The 21,380-nt window shown below is 42.5% G+C and overlaps 1 protein-coding gene across 2 annotated transcripts in view; it reads left to right on the forward strand.

The window, feature by feature from the left end:
• Nucleotides 1–331: 331 nt before the first annotated feature.
• MED13L (mediator complex subunit 13L) overlaps nt 332–21,380 on the forward strand; it is a 189,665-nt gene continuing 168,616 nt past the window's right edge. Inside the window, exons 1-2 of one of the 2 annotated variants that reach the window (XM_051633794.1) lie at nt 332–1,152; nt 20,533–20,770. In XM_051633794.1, coding sequence (XP_051489754.1) covers nt 1,081–1,152; nt 20,533–20,770 — 310 coding nt within the window. In that variant the 5' untranslated portion in view covers nt 332–1,080. Of the gene's footprint in view, nt 1,153–1,809; nt 1,938–20,532; nt 20,771–21,380 lie in introns of those variants that run through there. The other variant, XM_051633792.1, reaches the window with a different exon arrangement.

A 21,380-nucleotide genomic window follows, 5' to 3' on the forward strand; every position in this document is an offset into this window, starting at 1 on the left:
GGCAGGAGAGGGGCAGGGGCAGGAGAGGGGCAGGGGCAAGGAAAGGGCCAGGAGAAGGGGCAGAGCAGGGGCCGGGCTCGGCCGAGTCGCGGGTGCTCAGCCCCGCTCCCCGCGCTGCTCCCCCCCCGCGGGGGGCGGAGCGGCCGCCTCTCCCGCCCGTCCCGCAGCGCCCCCAGCGGCCCGGCGGGCGCCTCGGCGGCGGAGGCGGGGAGCTCCGAGCCGCGGGGCCCCGCCCTCCGGCGCGGGGTCACGTGCGCGGGCGCTGGCCAATGGCGAGGCGCGCTGCGGCTGGCGGCCGCCATTGCTGTCAGAGTGGCGAGAGGCAGAGGCGAGTGTGTGAGGAGGAGCGGGTGAGCGGGGCCGGGCGGGCAGCGCCGGGCGGAGGGGGGGGCCGGGACGGGCAGGGACAGCTCTCCCTCTCTGGGTCGGGGTTGCCGCCCGCCTCCCGCAGCACCGGGAACCCCGCACGGAGCGTCAACAAGGCGGCTAGAGGCAGCAACAGCAGCAGGAGGAAGGAAAACACCATCCACCCACAGCCAGCGGCGGCAGCAGCGAGGGGCGGCCGGGCGGGGGAGAGAGGAGGGGAGGAGGGGACACGGCCTCCGCCGGCACGCGAGACAGCGCCCCCCGCCCGCCGCCGCCACCACTGCCCGCCGCCGGGACCCTCCCCCGCCCCGCCCGGCCCGTGTCCCGCAGGGAGGAGGCCCTGCCCTCCCCTCCCCGCCGCGACCCGTGCCCTGCCCGGGGGGGGGCCAGACCTGGACGCGGAAGGAAGGCCCCCCCGGCCCCCCCCCCCCCTTCCCCGCAGCCCGGCGGCGCTGAGGCGGCCTGGAGAACCGGAGGAAGCTTCCCCCTCCCTTTGCTGCCTGCCCAGGGGGCTCGGATCCAAACGCTCCCTCGTTGGAAAAGGCCCCTACCCGACCGGGCCGTTCGGTGTGAGGATTCCCGGGATCCCCAGGGGATCGCGGCCGCCCCGGAGCCGCCCCAGCCCCGCGGCCTGAGGAGTGTCCGCGGCTGCTCCCCCGCCGGGCCCGTCTCCTCAGACATGCCCCGCTCTGGCGGCCGGGCTCGCCGAGGATCATGACTGCAGCGGCCAACTGGGTGGCGAACGGGGCCAGCCTGGAGGATTGTCACTCCAACCTCTTCTCGCTGGTGAGTGCCCCGGGGGTTTGGGGGCCGGGGTGGGGGGGGGGGGGGGACACAAGGAACGGGCGGCGGTGGGCGCCGTGTAACCGGGAGGCTCTGCGAGCAAAGTTTGCCGGTTGGGTGCAGCTGCCGGGGGCTTTATAGCCGGGGCCCGTGGGGGCTGCTCCTCCGCTGGCCCCTCCCCCGGCCCGGCTCCCCGTGTTTATTTTGCTCCTTAACGTGCTTTGCTGTGAGTGTGTGTGGATCGCTCCCACAGCTGCGCTGCTCTGCAGAGGTTTGTGTGTGTGTGTGTCCCCTGCCTGCCTGTGTGTGTGTGTGTGCGACCATCTTCCCTGGCAAACAGTCTCTTCTCCCCGCCTCCCTTGGCACTCCGTGTCCTGTCTGTGCTTTGTGCCTCCCAAACTGGGTTGTGTTTTTGTTGTTTTGTTTTGTTTTTTTTCCTCTCCCTTCACAATGACAAACGCCATTTCGGCAGCAGCAAACGGGCATGGAGCTGATTGTCTGTCGGACTCGGCGCTCTGGGCTCTTGTGGCTGCCTGTCAGCTGTTGTTACAGCGTGTGGTCTCCTCTTTGCATAGATCGTGCTCGGGGGCAAGAGGTAAAAAAAACCAACCAAACAACAACAACACAACAACCAACCTTTTCATTTTTTATTTTCTGAAGAAAAAAAACAGTGGCTGAAAACGTAGTGTGCTGGATGGCTTGTTGGCATGGGGTGCTGTCTTCCCATCGTGGTGGTAATTGACAACTTCCTACTCGTAATGCCTGGTTTTAATGTCGCAGAAATGATGGTATGTCTGTCTGTCTACGGATTTGTAAGTTTAAACCGAGAAAACAATGTGTGTCTGTGTAAGGGCAATGTCACTTGGAAATACCTTGCTTTATTTTACCTGACACACGCGGGAATTTTATCCTTCCTGCCTGGGCAACAGCTGAGTGAGGGAGAGGAGTGTTTGATCATCGGGAGCCTTGTAGTGCTAGCAGGGGTGATGTCTGGGGCAGGAGGGACTTTTTAATGCATGGTATGGTGTAGTTATAAACTTGTCATGTGAGTTTGGGGATAGGATGTGTGAAAGATTCATGGCAGATACCCCCTCCCCACATCAGAGCTCTGCCAGAGTTGAAGGTGGGTGCAGATGTTGTTTGCTTTCTGATAGAAAAGAAGAGATTGTTGTTCGCTTTCTTACAGGAATTAAAGGAAAATAAGAAAATTAATTAAAAGTGCCGATGATCAAGCTCTTAGTTTTGTGGGTTTTGCCTTTTATTGTGGCGTGTTCATAATTTTGCCTTTTAAAAAAAATACCTGTATGTTTGGTTTTTATTTTGCTCATGCCTGTTAAGAATCTGGGGCAAGAGCTATAGTCATTTATTCTACCAGGAAGGTGGCCCAGAGATTCTTTCATGACAATAACTGCAGTTCTTTGGCTTTTTATTGAACTGTTATATTAGATAAATTTGTATCTTTGCTCCTGCTGGATGACGTTACCTGATATTTATAAATACATAGCAGTGCTGTATGTATCAGGATGCAGGAATTGTTATGGTTACTTTGAATACACTTCTTTTACCTAGTAAGAAAAATAAAACAGCATAAGTGAGACAATTGCATCTGATTGCAAGAGTAAGGTGGTGAATGGTTTGTCTTTTACAGAGGTAGAGCTGTGAAGTCCCCATTTATTAATGGAGAATTGATTGGAGAAGTCTAACTTGTCATGTAGTTGTAATCTGTAAATCTGTCACCAGCAAAAATAGTTGTGGGAGTACAATTAGCATAAATTATAAAGTTATTTTGTAGTTATTGTGGTTTGTTTTTTTAATCTCCCCACCTTACTAGACCAGGGAAATGTTAAGTTTTAAATGAGCTTATAATATCACTGAAATAATTCTAGCAACATTATTTTGCAAGTGGGTTTAATACTAATAATGAGTTAAAGTTGCAGCCCTTTAATCTCTCTTCCTTTAATTTTGTGGGAGCTATCCATACCTGTAATGTGGTGCTGTGTATGAAACTGTCATGTTTTTATTGCTTTCTGGCTTTACTTGAAAAAAAACCAACCCAATAAAGCAGTGTTTTTAGTATACCATATATGCAAATACACAGTAACAACTAGAGTGATTTATCTGAAGTTGCATTAGTGTTTGTGAGGATTTATCTATCAGTGAAAGCTGACTGGAAATATGTGACCAAGATCATTGACCCTCTAACCTCAAATTGTTTTACTAATTTCAAAATTTATGATGTGTTAAAGCTACAGTAGTCTGGATTACTAGTTAGAGAAACTTTTCCTAGTCATTTGCTTGTTCAGTGCTACAGAACAAAAACATGCACAAGCTAAATCAGCTGTTGATGGGAATTCATTCCTTGGTGAAGAATGAGGTGGTTTAAAAATCTTGTTTTAAACTGATTCTTCTATTGGGAGTTGACAATTAGAGTAAGTTGTTTTTTTTTTATCACAGGCTTTGTTTTGGGTGTGAATCACAAAGAAACGTTCTGGACTGAAGCATTGCAGTTCTGAAATAGTTATAATCTACTGCTGTTCTGTTTGTTGATGTTGAAATAATATTTCTTCCCACAAACATTTGTTTTGTTGAACAAGGAATGCTGACTCCCCACCCAAGAGAAGCCAGAGGTCTATGTTGAGTCTGTCTGCTTGCTGTAGTGGATTTGGGTTGGTTTAACAGTTCATGATTTCTAGCTTATTTTTGTTGACTGTCTATAGTCTTTACAGAGAGGTTAGGCACCATGGTTCCTTCTGAATATCTTTACAGAAAGTATTTCCTAAAAGCTTTTTAGTAACTGCTTCTCTTTTATCAGTGCTGTCCAGAGTGTATAGAGGTCCTTAGTGTTCTCAGCTCAAAATATTTCACGTGAGGGGGAAGGCACAGTCTTAAGGGTTTAGCTTTGAATATCCAGGTGTGACGTGTGGTCTCAGGTGTGCATTGCTGGCTTTCATGCTGTCCCTCTTGGCGTGGGGATGCAAGGGCTGCTGTTGGTGTTGTGTGTTGCTCTGAGCTGCAGTGGGAGTCCAGTGCCCTGTCAGGGTTCACGTTCGTATGCTCTGACAGGCAAAAAGTCCCACGGACAGCCTACACAAGGAAATCTGGAATTTTGCTCTAAATTTCTCAGTAAGATGATACAAGAGGTAGTTTGCATATCTGTCATCAGAGTACACCTCAGCTATAAACTTGTTTATACTGGCACACACAGCAGATTAATAGACTTGCTCATTAGAAATACACTTTCTGTCTGAAATTGCTGTTTCTAGCACAGTAGAAGAAATTATATTTATCCTAACTCTGTTTTTGCAGTAGTCAAAATGTCTGCTGCAGCTTCTGAAAAAGAACGTCTGTTTATCAAAACAGTATTTAAGAAGCAATTGTTAAGGGCCAGTTTATTTAAATACTAATTAAGAGTTGTCTAATAACTATTTAGAGACAAAGTGTTCTGAGGTAATACGCTTTGTATTAAAACTTCAGACCCAGCTGGCAAACAGTCTTCCTATGAATAATTCTTAATCATAAAAGTAGTTTTACTGAAATAGGTTTGATTTTTTTTTTCTGTGAGTAAGGTTTAATCATACAATGGAGAGGGCTGGCATGAAAGATGAAGATGGTTCCTCAACTGCCTGGCTTAGTTGCCGTGGTAGAGCCAAAGGCTCAAGTCAGTCTCTGAAAACTGGGATGAAGTTGCATAATGTTCCATATGTTGGAGCTGGAAAAGCACTACAGAAAAGGGTGTCAAGAATGACCTAAAATTTGGAGTAGCTTTCATGTGGTGGAAGACGAGATACTTAAGGAGTCTTCAGCCCAAAAAAGACATAATTGTGTTTTTGGAAAGTGAGACCTATTGATGTAGGATTTTGTAGAAACTGGTATGGTAGATGTAATGAGTGCTTGTTTAAAGGCTTTCTTAACAGAAACCTGCAGCCAGAAAGCTCCAGGTAGTGGGAATTGTGTCTTTGTTCCAGTTAATGTTCAAAGGCAAATTTACAAACTGTCAAGGTCATGCCTGCTGTTACTTTGTTCAGTTTGCAAACAGGAACAGAAGTTGTTGCCTTCGATCAGTGAGTTTTGTTGTTGTTTTCCTAATAAAACTGAAATAAGTCAAGGAAATCTGAGAAGACATTTGAATTCTTAAAGGTTTTTCATGGCATCAGAAAGTGAAGAATGCAGAAATTGCTGGTGAGGTACTCCTTGGTGTTACATAGTTGTTGGTAAAGGACTTCATAGTAAATGGTTGATTGCCCAACCAAATCCCTAAGTAGTAGTGAATTAATCAGTAGTCATTCTTGCTTGTGGAATTATCATAAATGCAGTGCTCCAAGCAGTAGGCTGTTTCTTTGGCATGCAGGATGTTTCATCACTACCTGGCAGATAGCATCCTGGTTTGAAACTGTATGTAGGTGTGAATTTGCATGTGTATGTATGGAAGAAGTGTAATGAACCTCTCAAGTTTTTTCGAAGTATTTGATTCTTTAGTTATTTTTATTCTGAATTTGATTAGGTAGCAAGATAGAAAGCTTGCTCACTTCCTGCTAATTAAAGATTATTTCATGGTTAAATCACGGCAGTGGTAGGCTTCTGTTATGCCTTGTTAAAGTACTTGAAAGTTTAATGCTATCTACTAGGCTGTAAGTTTGAAGAAAATAGACCCAGATTCACGGAGAGCTTCAGACTGAGGGACATTCTCTCAGCTTCTCCAGCTTGGAGAGGGGAATTAATTAATCTGGGTCAGGTAACTAACCTTTTCTGATTATTGGACAGAGAGAACTGGGTGTGCAGAGGTGCCATCTGCAGTTCAGGACAAAGCATGCTGAAGAGTCCCAGGATAACCACTTAAGAAATACTTGCATAAGGCTTTCTTGAAATGCTGATTATCTTCTGAATGCACACACATCCCAGGGCTGTGAGTCGTCCTGGGTGGCTTCTGATTTTGGTGACATTTGGTGACAGGCCTGTTTTGTTCATGAACATGACTGAGAAAATATTCTGATATTAGCCAATGTATTAAAAAAAAAAAAATCCTAGGTAACTAGATCTTAGTAATTTTCAATTGCTGTAATATTATTTGAAAATACATATTTCTGGATTTTTCTACATAATTAATGCAGTATTGACACCATAAACCCTCTGAGAACCCCCCAGATCAATTTAATCTGGAATTCATTTCCACTTCTGCTTCTGATGTCACTTCCTCATGTGAAAGAGAGTTAAGAAGGAACCCTTTAATCCTATTTGTAGACCTTTCTTCTGTTTTGCTTCTTGACAATCCAATTCTTCTGAAGAAAATCTAAAGAAACTGAGATTTTTGAGCTTCAGTGGAAAAAAAAAAAGGTGGTGCATATGAGATACACCTGCTGAACGCTTTAACTTGGTTAACTTTGGTCACCTGATGAAGATGGAATTTTTATGGATTTTTTCCATTTTTTAAATCTCCGTTCAGAAATGTTGTGCCTTGATAAAGGGATGTATGTGGATGAACTGCTTTTTAATTGCCTAGAAGTGTACATACTACTGGAATGTTATACTTTGTATTAAGCTGAACATCTATGTTGTCTGAAGCTTTCTGTTTTCTGGATGAGAAATCTTAGCCTGTTGTCTCTACTTGATCACTCCAGGGACTTACACCCACCCAGACTCCACTTTCCATCCTCAGTTACAGCAGCATCCTTTTGTCAGGATCCATCCCTGACAAACATCCCTGCTCATATCAACAAGATACAGATTTTCTCTCCCAACCAGGGGCTGAGGCCATGTTGCACCTTTCTGCTTTCCTCCACTTGTACAGCCCACAGAACTACTCCCTCTCTGCCTTCTATTTTTCATTCACTACTGGCTCATTCCTGACTCCAGTGTACACCAGGATCAAAATATAAATTAATATTTCTAGTTTGTTTGTGTTGTTTGGGTTTTTTTGCTGCTTGTTCTTTTGTATTTGTGGAGGGTTACCAGTTGATGTCCACAGGCTTACTCCATTGCTGTCCTACAAGCCCTTTTCCTAAACTTGTTTGTGGAATCCTACAGCCTAGCAACACTGAATGGGTGGTTGGGCTTTTTGGACTGTTGTTGGTAAGGCGGATAAGTACAGTTTTATATTCTTTCAAGTCAGTGTGTATTCACTGACTGTTTTGTGTTCTCTGTAGTGCACTTTTTTGTATCGAGTCCAGCACAGTGGGATTTGTGACTTGTTGCTGCCATAGTAACACAAATAATATGAACAAAAATGCTGCTCTGACTAGAAGCGAGCTTGTTTTAGTGTTATCTTTCCAGTTTTGAAAATGCACAAGTGTTTTCAACAGAAAATCAAATCCAGAAGATTTGTTTATGTGGAGTAGGTATTTATATGAAGGCATCCTTTCCTCAGAGGAAGCTTTTGTGCTGCTTTCGTTTGAAGCTTGAGGTATTGCTTTATAAATAGATCCTCTTTCACTGAGTTCCCTGATACCAAGTGACAGTTTCAAAGAGAAACCAGCCAATAAAAATATTCTGCCTTAGAAGACCTCAAAATATTACTAAAACTTTGTGTTCAGTTCTTTCTGCACCCAGTTGTGAAGTAAATACCACAGGGATAACAGGCCTGGGATACTAAGAGTGACAGCTTGGGTTGTCTCCTCCTGTGGCTTCAGCTGGTTACTTGGTCTTGCATTAGTATGATCACTGTACAGGAAAATGAGGATGATACTTGAACATAAACCACTTAGATACCATATAGTAAGTTCAGCTTTTCAGATCAGGAGGGTTCTTAGATTTAGGATGATGCCTGTTTTTCAGTGTCTCACAAGTGTGAAAGGTCTAAGCAGTCTGTTCTTCAGTTTATGCTGGGAATTTTGGTGAATTTTGATAAATCCTGACTCTCACTTCCTACCTCAATCTGTGTAAAAAAGGTTGTTTCTCATGGAGTCGTGTGTGGCTTAATCCACTATCCTGAGCAGAATTGCAGTAGTGCCTGTGGAAATGTGACTTGAGCTTTTAGTGTCATTGACTCCTTTGTTTTTGTTTTGTTTGTTTTGGGTTTTTTTTGAGACAGGAAATTTTATTGTGTTGCTGTTGTATAGTGTGCCTCTAGGCAATATTTACATTTATGTGACTAACGCAGATGAACTCAAACACACAAAGAGCTCTATACTAAGGAATATATTTAATCAGCTTATGAAAATGGAGAAAAAAGAGATCTTCTAAAATGAACTTTTAGTGTAAGATATGACATCCTTATTTCTGTATCACTTCTCATTAGGCACATAGCTCTGCTTTCTTTAGTCAGTGTTACAATGTCGTGTGACATTCTTGTTTATTAAAAGAATATAATATTAATTACAGAGTAGAAGGTGGTTTTTTTCCTCCCCCTGGGCTCTTACCCCAGGCCTTGGTGACCCCAAAAGGATTAATAGGCTTGTGTTCAAGCCTGGTTCAGGGAACTGACCTAGTGAGGAACCTTTCCCCCTTCTCCCACCCCAGCCAGCTCTGTGGACCCGTATTCGTCTCTCTCCCCACTGAGTTTTGGCAGCAGCATGGATTGAAGTGAGATCACAGTGGCCATGGAACCACAGTTCATGTCTTAGAGAAGGAGATTTAAAGCTTGTTCAGTGGAACTTTGTTTTAATTCATCTTTTAGCTTTAGAAGAGCTAAAAGTGCTTTGTCAGTTCTTTGTTGTTGCCTGTGCTTACAGCTCCATATTTCCCCATGAAATACAGTATTTCATAACAACATGGGATTGAAAACAAAATTTAGAGGAAAACTCCTCTGTACCTACTGACCAGGCACTGACAATCTTCAGTTTCTTGGTAATGATGCATTCACAGGCAGCAGCTATGAGACATAAGTTTCAAAATGTATTGGTTTATTATAGTTTGAAACCATTACTTCTTTTCTTATCAGAGTCTCTGATTTACTAGGAAATTTTCAAATCTAGTCTAGTCTATCTGCAGTCTTACAGTGTCAGGTTTTTATGAATCTCAGTTCATGTGTGTCCATGATATTACTGAATCTGTAGGCAGTTCTGGGTTAGTTATAAAATCCATTCCAGGAACATCTTGTAGTGACTGTGTCAAGTATTTTTATTAAAAAAACCCCAAACTTCTTTGCTGGCAGAATAAGTTACTTGGTTAAATTACTTTATTCTGAGTTTGCTGGTTTCATTTTTAGCCTGGTGTGTCTGTGTCTGGTTATTCAATTTTGGGTGTGCATTTTAATAAAATTTTGAGTTGAATTCTCAGTGCATTTCCTTCTGTCAGGAGCTGCTGGATTCATCTTGTCTTGGCAGGAATGACAGTAAGAAAGCTGGCAAAATGAGTCTACATGACTGGTCATGTAGTGGATTTATTTAATTCTTTCTATATTAAGGAAGATTGATACCAAAGAATTTTTAAGGTGGTGGGTTTTTAAAGGACTGAGGGTTTTGGCACGCTGCCTAATTATTTGAGCTTTGTTTGGTGTCACTGTGAAAGACAATGTTTGTGTTCAAGAACCAGGGCTGTCTGCCTGTGTTTCTGTGCTGGTACTGCCCTCCTAGCCTAGAGCCGGGACACATTTGGGCAGGCAACATGGTTTGCATTGCAGGTCGGGGATAGACACGTATGTAAAGCAACAATGTGAACTGTTGTTGGTATTCAGTAAGCAGCTCTGCTTAGATGTGGTGTACAGAAATGTTGTGGTACTGAGCCCTTAAGTACAGGTTTTTTTGTGGAAGGGAAGAAAAGGAACTGCATTATTTGACTCAGTATGCCAAAGTTTACTCTGCTCTGGTTGTTCCTTCCTCCAGCCCACCCCTTTCTTTTTTTTTTCTGCCCATATGTCAGATTACTTGGTTTGGGAAACATCTGATAGTCCATTGTATGACTCTGATGTTTGACATTTCCTTCCTCCTTTGTTAAAAAAATAAAAAATTGAAGTTGGGGGAAGAGAGAAGACTCCTTCATTTAATTGCAGATTTGATTATAATTTGGCTGTCTTGCTGGTGACACATCTTTTGTCATCTCTTTTCATGTGCTGGACTACTTTTCTGTAAGAGGGGCTTTTTAATTTGGAAAATGGGCAGTTGCTTAGTTCTGCTTCTGTCTTTTTGAAGGGAACTTGCACACCTTATCATTCATCCTCTCTTAGAGGGAGGGATTCTTTGTCTACCAAGTTGCACGTTTGCTATCTTCTTTTGGTGTGCTATCTAAAGTGTGCAGTGGTAGTTTTATTTTCTATTCTCAAGCATCTTTTCAGAAATTAAAATACTTCTTTTGTAAAGAAACTGGCTGTGAAGTGTTGTGGAACTCAGTGTGCTCCCTAGAATAGCGTCCTTAACCTGGCCTGCAGGATAGCTCACTGTGTAAACCTAGAATTTGTTAAATCAAAAGAATATATTCAATTCCTGCTGTCTTTTGTCTGGAGATGGTGTTTTGCTTCCAGACATACAGCTTCCATCCATGCTTCCATTCACACACTGACATACGTTCTGTTCTGCTACGGGTAAACTTTGTTCCATTTCTTCCCCATAAAAGCAAATCAACCCCCACCATGTCTTGTTTTTAGCAGCTTTTGTCTGTCTTGGCTAGGCCAAATACCATCCTCTGAAACTGAGATTCCCACCAATTCAGTACCTGTTTTGTTATTCAAATGGATTTTTGGTTTCTTTCTCATGCATGGTGGTGAGACTCAAACAGGACAACTTGCCTTTTCATGTTTCATGTGTGTGAGTTGATGCACAAACCAGTGAAGTACCAGTCTGTGGAAGGGCCTGCTGACCTGAGATGTTGCTGCCATCTTCCAGTTTCTTTATATCTTGGTACCTTGAACATATTTTACTTGAAAGCATCTTTTCAAGTACTGGCTAATCAACCCTTTGGCATCCAGCCATGCTTATCACATTGTCTTTCCACATCTCTGATGAGCTCAGTTGCAGTCTTTCAAGTGGCAGAGAGCTGACAGCCAGGTGTCAGTTGGGAGCTGTGTCCTGAGAGCTGCTAAATCAGTTAAGGGACTGGAGATTTGCTAACCAGAGTCATTCACTGAAGGAGAAAACACTGATGTAACTCAAAGGTTTTCTCTCAAAAATTCCTTCTTTTGTTCATTTTTTGTTTTATAATAAAATGTTTTAAGAGTTCCTGGAGTTGGTCCTGAATGATTGTTACTGGTTTATTAATGGACTGACTCAAGGTTGGCAGGTCTGAGAGCTATTTTGAGGGTGACCATTAAAGCTTCTCCTTAAGTCCTGGTAAAGATTTCAAAGATGGTACTGAGCTAAAGGTGCTGCATGGGAACAGCTTTGTTGAATCAGAACCAAAGTCCACCAAAGTGTCAGTGGTGGCCAGTGGTTGGTTGGCCCACTGGGTTTGAAGGGTTATATGGGTACCAGTTTAGCAGCTGGTATGTTGTCAGTAAGAGCAACCTCTGCTACATGGCTCTGTCCATTCATAACAGTGCTGCAGTGTTTCTGGGTGAAGAAAAGAGGAACCAAAATTCTGCTGCAAAACTGTCCTTACTGCTATAAACTTGAGCCAGTTAGCTGGATAAGGATATAAGGCTAAGTCAAGGACATAGTAAGAATTGCTTTGAATAGTCTCTCAGGCTTTAGATATATTTGGTTGAAAGGTTACTTGAACCAGGTGGACATTTAATAGACAGTTTTAAAACTTGTACCTAAGTTCTTATCCTGACACAGAAGGATCAGCCCTCATTTTGGTTGGAGTCTGCATTCTGCTAATTTAGACACCAGGAAGACACAACCAGCAGCTGTTCTGTAGAGACCCTCATAGTTCCCATATTTTAGACTGAACAGTCTTAATCCTTGAATGCTTTCTTTTGTAGGGAATATATACTTTTTGACCACTCTTGGGATTTTTCACAACTTTATTGGTAGCTTCTGCATCTGCCAAAGTGTCTGAAATTTCAGCATTAATATTGGGGTCCTTTTGTGTTTTCCAATGGGAAAGGAGGTACTCAGTTACCCCCTCAGATTCCTCTTGAGGCTAATCTGACTTTTGCTTCTTGGAAACAACCTATTAATCTTCCTGGCTGCCTCCTCTTCCACATACACAGAATCTCACTAACATTTAGGAAGGGTAGGGAAGAATATCCCATTGCTGTCAGTGCTGTTGACTTTTTAGGCATAACAGCTCATGTTATTAGTTGGTGGCTTTTAATAATAGTGTATGTGGCCTGTATTATTTTAAAAGTATCTTGGTTTTCTGGTCCTCAATACCATGATGTAGTATCTGGGATGTCCCCAGATACAGAAGTCCATCAGGAAGGTATCTGCTAATAGGATTTTGGTTACAGTTAAACCCTTCACTGAGACTCGGCAGAGATAAAAGCTGACATACAAAGGCCCTGACACTGTTGCCTGTCACAAACAGCTCTGGAGCAGTAGTAGCATTTAGATAATCGGTTCCAGGGGGTGTGAAGGAATTGGGCAGCATGCTATGGAGTGAAGAAGTTTATCCAGCAGAAAGCTGTTTCAGGCTCGTGTGCTGCTTGCAGTGGTGTGCTCAGTCCCCTGCTGCTTTTAAGAACAAATGAATTAACACACACAAAAAGGTCACTTTTTTCACCCATCATTTTTACAAGATTGTTAGTGGCTGTTCTTTGTGCTTTGTCCATCCACCTGAACGTGGGCTTACATGAGGAAAGGAATAAAGTCAAACATGCACTTCTGCTGCGGATCAGTTACATATTAAGAACAGTGATGCTCAGCTGATCATGCAGCTCTTTGAAGCACTCAGCATGTCACAGTTTTCCTGTTGGGCATTTGAGGCCCATCTCAGAATTGGATGGGTTTTTTTGCTAATGTGTTGGTTTTTTCCATTCTTGAATTCCAAGCATGAAAAAACTTGAATGTTGTTGAGGCAGTTACTGCCATGTTTGTCTGCCAGTTGCTTTGTCACAGAAATGTCAGGCTGACGCTGAGGCACAGCTCATTCAGTGCAGGATGAGGCCTCTCTGCTGCCACAGGGGTCCTCCCTATTTCCAGGGCAAATGGGATAGGCCCTGAGGGAAGGGAACACAAATCATTCAGCCTTTTATTTTTTTTAATGGATAGGATAAAGAGGGAGATGTTAACATGTAATTTAGTAAATGATCTGATTTCAGACTACACAGTGTTGAGATGGTTGGGTTGCTTTTGTGTTTTAAACCAAGAGAGTTCTAGACCTGGGGGAAAAGATAAAGTGTCTGTGTGCAGGTGCTTGCTGCTGCTTCCTTCTTACCAGAGGAAGTTGTTCCATCCAAATAGGAGTATTTCTTAGAGGGTAGAAATAATATATAGCTATGAAGAAAAAATTTTCTTCTAGTTAAGAAGTCTCCTCCCTTCCTTGATGTTGCTTTTTTTCCTGCCTCTGTTCTTCCAATTCACTTGACGGATTTAGGCAGCTGTTACTAAGTATTTGACTTCGGTGGAAGTGGGGGACAAGAGGCCTTGTCAGCCTGTGTGTTTGCCTCACCCAGAACCACACGTTGTGCCAGAGTATTTTTCAGTCCACCTGGCTCTGTCCTTTTGTCCTCCTTTGCCTGCTGAGGTGTATCAAAATGACATAACTTGTAGCTGGTATTTAAAGGGCTTGAGTAGAGTGTGAAATGCTATTTTGTTGCTGTGTGAGGCTGATGTATTGAAATAAAACACTGTGTAACCAAAACAGATGGTGCTGATCTTGACTCTGTCTGCAAGATCTTATAGCATTTAATTAAAATGGTGGTGTAATTCCCATGACACCTTTAACTACAGTTTAAATTCTTGGACTATGAACGAAGGGCTTTCTTATGCAGATTTTTACTCATGTGAGTAGTTCTCAGTATGAGTCTCTAGTGGCTTCAGAATAGCTACTTACTTGAATAAAGCTCTCTTAAGATGAGACTCTTAATAAAACTGGCAAATATATATATATGGCATTTAAATTTTTTATGTTCCAGTTTGAAGCATAAATTGTAGACTAAAGACACTTAGCAACTACAGTATCCTACATAAAAGCAAACAAAAATCTAGATTAGAGGAATTGTTTCGATTGCCCCCAACTTCAGAAGCTGGTAAGTACAGCACTTTGAAGTACCCTGGGCAACTTAACATCTTCTCCTTGGTTACAAGGACATATAATGAAAGCTCTTTCAACTTTATATTCCCTTCAGTTATCTGAAACTTGTTTATAGAAGTACCTAGGTGGTTTGTTTGTGGTTTGTTTTTTTTTCACAATACTTGCTTCTTTTCTTACAGAGAGTTAGAGAATCTTATGTTTGAAGCACTGTGCAGCCTGAAATTGCTAGAGCAGCACCTTTTGGATGAGCAATTGGGGCGTATTTTTATGCCTATTTTGATTTTTTGTTTTCATTTCAGGTACAATTGAGAAAAATAAAATCACTTGGCCAGTGCCATGTTAAAAGTCTTGGAGAAAGTCAGGGTTGGAGCTGGGGGTCTGTGTGATAGATATTTAATCCTTTTGCTCATAAGATCCTTCAAGCTTTTTTCTGTAAATCTTTGCCTGCTTTTCATGTAGATGCTTCCTATTTTGGAAATACTGGGTTACTGATTTTCTACACTCTGAGGCCTGAATCTGCTTTAGCTCTTCTCACCTTTCTATGCCATATGAAGTAGGAAAATAACATATGATTGTATAATTTTAGGCATTATTTGTAAGGTAGAAAAGTACAAAAATGCAGAAGTAAATCTGCTTTATGTTTGTTGTGGCCAAATACAAGAATTTCTCCAACTTTTGGTGCTCTGCCTTTTTCTGGTTGTTCTGTGTCTGTATTCTTGTATGATCTCTCCCAGGGAGCTTTGTGCATTAAAACGGGTGGAATTACGTCTGTCTTCTGGAGAAGTTAATTTAGAATTGGTCTGTCCATTTCCTGTAAAACACACGTAGTCCAAAAAGCCTTTGATGGAGATGAGAAGGGGAAAAAAATAAATGGAAAAGGAGGTGGAAGATGTGTTTTGTTTGTGTTCCATCTGTGAGGACTGTAGAAGAGGAAAACAGTCACAGTGGCTACACAGCACTAATTAAATCTTTAGGGTTGCTGGTTGCATGCCAGAATCAAGTTGTGCAGTGTGAAATGTTACTAGGGAATTGTGATTTTTAGCAGCCTAAACTCTGCCAATCTGAATGGAGGGCTGTGAGATCAGCAGAAAACCCTTCCTAGCTGTCTGTTATTCTGATTTTTAACCCTGAGGAGTGATAGAGAATCAGAGCTTAGGTTTTATGTCTCCTAGGAATGTACAGTTCTGGATGCTGTGCTGGAGGTAAAATGGCTCCAGCCCTCAGCTGTTGCAGAGGGATCTGGAGGGGTCTGTATTTAGGGCAGCTTGTAGGAGTACTAATTTGCTTTCTCTGTCTCTTCTATTTGTATAGAGGATATCCAAGGTTTGAATACTCTTAGTTAATTATTTATTTTGAAGCCTCTTCGCTCTGCAGAGTGTAAGGGTTAAGACAGTCACCTAGAAGGAAGGAAACCTGAGCTTGCAGTCCTTTGCAAAGGGCTATATATGGCATTCCTTCTTTGGCCATGTGTCTGAATGAAAGCATTGACATGCCTGTATTTTCATTAATGCCTCATTTTTGGGTGTGTTTTGGTGTGTTTGGATGCCTACATGGAATTCTAAGTTTGAAGGCACTCTTCCACCCTGATAGCTGCTTTTGAAACAGATCTTTTTATGTCTTGGGAAATTTACTGTAAAAAGTTGGGTGTTAGTAAAGATTTTTGGATATTACAGTTAAACCTAGAGATCCAGTTTCTGATTTTCCTTACAAGCTTGGCCCAGTGCATATAGAACATGGCTCTTACAAGCACTTTATTATATGTCCAATTGCAGTTAACTGAATTAAAAAAAAAAGTTTTTAAAAAGGCCCTCTCATCTAGGAAGTTGAGCCTTTCACTGCACAGTCCTCCAAATTATATGTTCCTTTATAGACCAAAGCAAAAAAAATCTCTTGAGTAATGCATGATTTGCTAGCAATGTTGATTAACAGTATTTGTAAGTCCCTTTTTAGTCAGGTTTTTTAGTGCTGAGAACCTTGTAGCAAGCCTAAAAGCCAAGACCTACTCATAGAGGAAAAGATGCAAGAAACACCATAGATTCCATCACCTGGCAATACTTTGCTCTGTTCTGCATTCATTTCTAACCAGTGGTGAGTAAAACAGCACATGGGCAGTATTGTCCTCAGGTTGGCAATCTTGCTTGTTCTCAGTGAGTATTTCAGGCTGCTTTAACAGCAGTTCTGCCCTCCCTGGCCTGCTTTGCTGTTCTTTGTCTTACTGGTACAAGCATCTCTGTGGCTATTTAATGAGCCAGGTATGGGGGCTGATCTGAGTAGAGGAAAAATCCGTTTAATGTAATACTTCTGATTTTTAGTCAGTTCTCCTCAGTGTGAATCTGTGCAGACAACAGCATTGCTGGAAAGCGGGAGTGAGGATGAAGTCAGGAGCAGATGACTGATGCAGGGAGGGCAGGCCAGGCCAGGGCTGCTTTTGGCATCAGTGCTTGCTTGTGTTGGTTTAAGGTGTAGGTTAACAGCCTCTGTGTGCAGTTTAATGTTCTGTTTTATCTGATTGGAGCTGTCACTGAAAGGGGAGATCCCACTGCAGTGCTGTGCTCAGCTGGGCCTTCTCAGTCCTGCTCTTCTGTCTGCTCTAGTGCCTGTGTGGCTGCAGGGTAAGCTGTCAGTGTGCTGATCTGATCAACTTTTTTCTTTCTTTTTGTTTCCCGTCTTTTAAGTGGTGAACTGATTCTGTTCACCCGAGGATGGCATGATCACTAGATCTAATATCAGGCTGGGAGATGGAAATGCATGGCTGGGGGTGAGGAAGAGGCTGCCATCTTGGGAGCAGCCTGTGTTCACAGCTGATTGAGCACAAATGAAACCACATTAAATTCTAGAATATAGTCACCAGAACCACAGGCCATTGGCTGTCTTGTCTGTAAAAACCTGCTGCAGGTTAAGGACTTCAAAAACCATTTGCTTAAATGAATTGAATTAATGGTTGGGCTTGATGATTTTGAAGGGCTTTTCCAACCTAAGTGATTTTGTGATTCTGAATTGATTAAAAAAAACCTCCATGTGGATGCAGATATTCACTCTAGTGTGTTAAATACTTGCCACACAACATCTGCAGAAGCATAGAATATAAGCAAGTGTTGCTGGTGCAGTCTCATCTTGTGTACTACTTCTGGATTCAGATCTTTTGAGTTCAGTCTTAATTAACATGAGAACAAAATCTAGAAGTTCTGAGGGATTAGTATTGATGCTTACCTATTAAAAATTGAAGCAGAAACAGACACAGCAACTGCACTGAACTGCATCTCTGGGACTTCGACTAGGGAACAATGTGTGAGATGTCATTTTGTGCTTTGCTAAATCCATAATCCCCAGTACTTGTCTTTGGGAGTGATTTTCTGTGTGGGTGGTCACTAGTGATCCTGGTTAGCGCTAGTAGTTAGTCATTCCTCGCAGTCTGGAGAATTAGGCACACCAGAAGTTTGTTAGTGTAGAATTAAATGAGATGCAGCTCTGCTGGTTTCTGTATGCTTTTCTTGACTGTTTCATCCATAATGTGGATGGGATGTTATGGGTTGATACCTCTGAGCTGCCAGAAAGCTGCAAGAGCTTGTCTGCTGTTTCAAACAGCTGATCTCTAGTTACTGTTATGTTGATCAAATGGGTGGTGCTGTTGAGTAGCCTTTTTTGTTTGGTTGGGTTTTTTGGATTTTGTTTTTCTCATCCTCATATTCCGTGTTTTTTGTGACTAACCATATGTTCCTAGTGGATTATAACATAAACATTAAACGTTTTTTTCTTAGGTTGTCTGTGCTGGCACTAATCTTGGATGTTTTGTGATTCGTAGTCATATTCATTACACTGTTTGAAAAACTCTGTACGTTCCTTTTCCAAGCTATAGCTTGAGATCCATGTAGAATAGATGTAGATGTTTTGGAGAAGCATGTGTAAGTACTTCCTCTTAGAGTATTAACTGATGTGTGAGGCATTCCAGTGCTACACAGCACCCTGCAGTGAAAAAATAATTTTTATCTTTTCCTTTTGCTCCTGCAATCCCATGTCATCTTTTGTGCCAGGGACATGTCATGTATGCTGTGCACCTCGGCCAGTCCTGACTATCTTTTCCAATTTGCTTTTCCATAGCTCCCCAGCACTTTGATTAAATACTCAGCATTTCTGTCTCAGTATAGAAGCAGTTGTGCTGGCTCTAGAAGGTCTTCAGTAGGAACAATCCAGTGCTGTGTGATTTGATCACTATTGCTGTCCTGCTGGCATGATGGAGGATGCTACGGCTCTGCAGTGTGGAGCTGAAGATGTCTAGTGGCTCAGGGGCAGGCAAAAATAAAACCAATTTCACTGCTGTTAAGTGTGGTGTTGGATTTTTCTCCTTCCCAGTGGAGGTCAGCTACTGTATTCCTGAGAGCCTGGTGAGGCCTTTGCAGAGGAAATTTCAACAGGCAATCTGGGTAACATGTGTTTGGGGGAACAGGCCTTGAGGCAGAGTCACAGGAACCTCTTGTCATGGGTCAGAGCCCTGAGGTGCTGGGCAGTATATGGGCAGAATGAGGTGAAACTGTTTTAGAGGATATATTTATGAAATGAAAGAAATAGAAATGTTTTTTGCTTGTGTGGTTGGTATGATGAAGGTCCCTTTTAGCTCCTCAGCAATTGACAAGCTAGCTCTTGAAGATCTAACAGCCTTCTTCCAGTTATTGTGGTGAAGGAAAGTAACTTTTAGAGTTTAAACTTCTAAATGAACTAAGTTTGTGGACCTGAAAAGGAACATCCTTCTGTGTGTGACATGTACTGTAGGTTTTGGAGGAGCAGTGTAGGCCAGCAGGTTAAATGTCCTTTGGCAGAATACGTGATCTGCAAGTCTCTTTTTAAGAGTAAAACATCATCCTTTTTCTTGTTGATATTTTCTGTATGTACTGTCCAGGGAAGGAAAGGAATGTTTACTGTTTAGATACATCTTAAGGTATTGCTCAGCAGGGCTGTGGGGGGCAGGCACCCCTACAGCTGGTGTTGTCAGTGCTCTTCTCCCTGGTGGTGACTTCTTTTGTCAAATATGTAGATGCTGAGTTTTTGCAGCTTGTTGCTGGAGACCAGCTGTTTTTTCCTGTAGGACCACTCTAGAGCTGAGCACACTGGATATTTCTGAGCACCAAAGAGAGAGTGTGAATACTGTAAGTGAAGTCGCAGAGGTGGTGGCAGCAATGAGAACCTGATAACGTGGGTTAGAAACTGAAATACAAGCCCACTGTGAACACAGAGTATGTACATACTGCTTTTTTATTTTATAATGATATTCATGCTAGCTAGACTAGAAGCCACAGGAGTATTTCCCTTTGTGTCATGGATGGGCTCCCAGAGCCAGCGGAGAGAAAGGAGGACACAGCAACAGTCACAGAGACAAACTGGGAGTGGAGGAAAACTGGGAGGAGAAACCAGGCAGCAGGTTGGGGATGTGAAGGGGGTGGGCAGGGTAAGAGGAGTAGACAAAAAAGTATCACTGTAGACATTTCAGAAAAGGGAAACTGAATGTGACAGCTGAGAATATCTGCTATTAGAGGTGAAAAGAGGAAAAAAAAAAATTGAACAACTGCTCTGCTGACCTGCTTCTAGCTGCCAACTCTTTCATGGTTTGAGTACTTTGGCAGCCTCTGCCCTGGCAGTTGTTCATACACACATCTATGCAGGGGGACATCTCCACTCCTTCAGACTTCTCAACCTGTGTAGGAGAAAATCTTTCCCAAAAGCCTGAGTAGCCATTTTTCTGTTCTTTTTATTCTTCCTTGATGGTTAATAAGAGAATTCTGTCTGGCCAAGATACAGTAAATGCCAGCATTCCTTGTTCTGTTGTTGTTCATTTGAGCAAAATAAAAATAAAAAGCATGTGTGATGAACCTGCAACGTTGCAATATGAAACTGTCACCATTTTCAGAAAGTCACTTGTTTTTCTGTGTCCTGGAGTACTTTCTGTTTCTGACTTTGAAGTGGTGAACTTTTGGGCTGACACTGAACTGAGTTGACTGCCAAGCAGCATATAGGGAATGGGTGGGTGTTATTCCCTCTTCCTGTTTGTTTGTTTGTTTCCCTTCCAATTTGTAAGATTACAATAAAGTAACAGGAAGGTTAGAAGTGAATGAATCTACTGGGAATGAGTCAAGCTGTGGTGAAAAATCTGAGAGCAGGAGTATGCCAGGTTTATTCCATACTGTTACCAAAAATTGTTTGCCTTTTTCCTTGAAGGTGAAAAGAGGAAAATATCAGAATAGGAGGAGTTTTTAACTTCAACTGTTTAGATCTTAATTCTAGCAATTAAACCATGACACAAACAAACCAGTGCTACAAATATAACTATTTGAGATAGTGATTTAATGGCTTTTTTTTTTTTTTCTTCTTTGTTTTTTTCCTCCATAGGCTGAACTCACAGGCATCAAATGGCGTAGGTACAATTTTGAAGGTCATGGGGACTGTGGCCCTATCATTTCAGCCCCAGCCCAGGATGATCCAATCCTGCTCAGCTTCATCCGCTGCTTGCAGGCCAACCTGCTCTGTGTGTGGCGCCGCGACGTCAAACCGGATTGTAAGGAGCTGTGGATTTTCTGGTGGGGAGATGAGCCAAACCTTGTAGATGTGATACATCGTGAGCTGCACAGTAAGTTACTCTCTTCCTTTGTTTCTTGATTTATTATTATTTTTTTTTTTCCCAGTGAAAAAAGGAATTTATCATTGAAAGCTCTAACTCGCTACCAGATGTGATTCTTGTTGCAATTTTGTGTTTTAAGACCTAAAGGGAAAAAATCAGGTTGTAAATTTGACTTCTCTGCTGCAAGTGATCTGCAGATAAAGTGTAAAATAAAACTTGTGCTGAACTTAGGAGTCCTCTATCCAATGTCGTTACTTGGATTTTTGTGAAACCTCAGATGCACTGCAAAATAAGAGTAAATTCTAGTTCAAAGGTTAAAAATAAAGCATAAAATTCTGGTATATGGTAATAGGTGGTGGAATAAAACCCCTGTACTAGGGAGTCAGGTAAACTCCATGGCAGCACAGGTAAATTTGCACAGTCAGAACTTGCCACGTTGGTCACCTACAGGATTTGAGCATAAATGGTGCGAAGTTGCAACAAGTGATTGTAACACAAGGAAGGAAGGGAAAGGTAGAACAAAGGTGGCAATGAGAAGTTCATGCAATGGTAAGATTTGTGCAACTTGCGTTGTCCTCAGTGTCTCCAGAATTTGTAGCCTTAGGAGGACAGAACAAAA

This window comes from Apus apus, chromosome 16 (assembly GCF_020740795.1).
Source record: "Apus apus isolate bApuApu2 chromosome 16, bApuApu2.pri.cur, whole genome shotgun sequence".
In the NCBI taxonomy this organism is placed as follows: Eukaryota; Metazoa; Chordata; class Aves; order Apodiformes; family Apodidae; genus Apus; species Apus apus.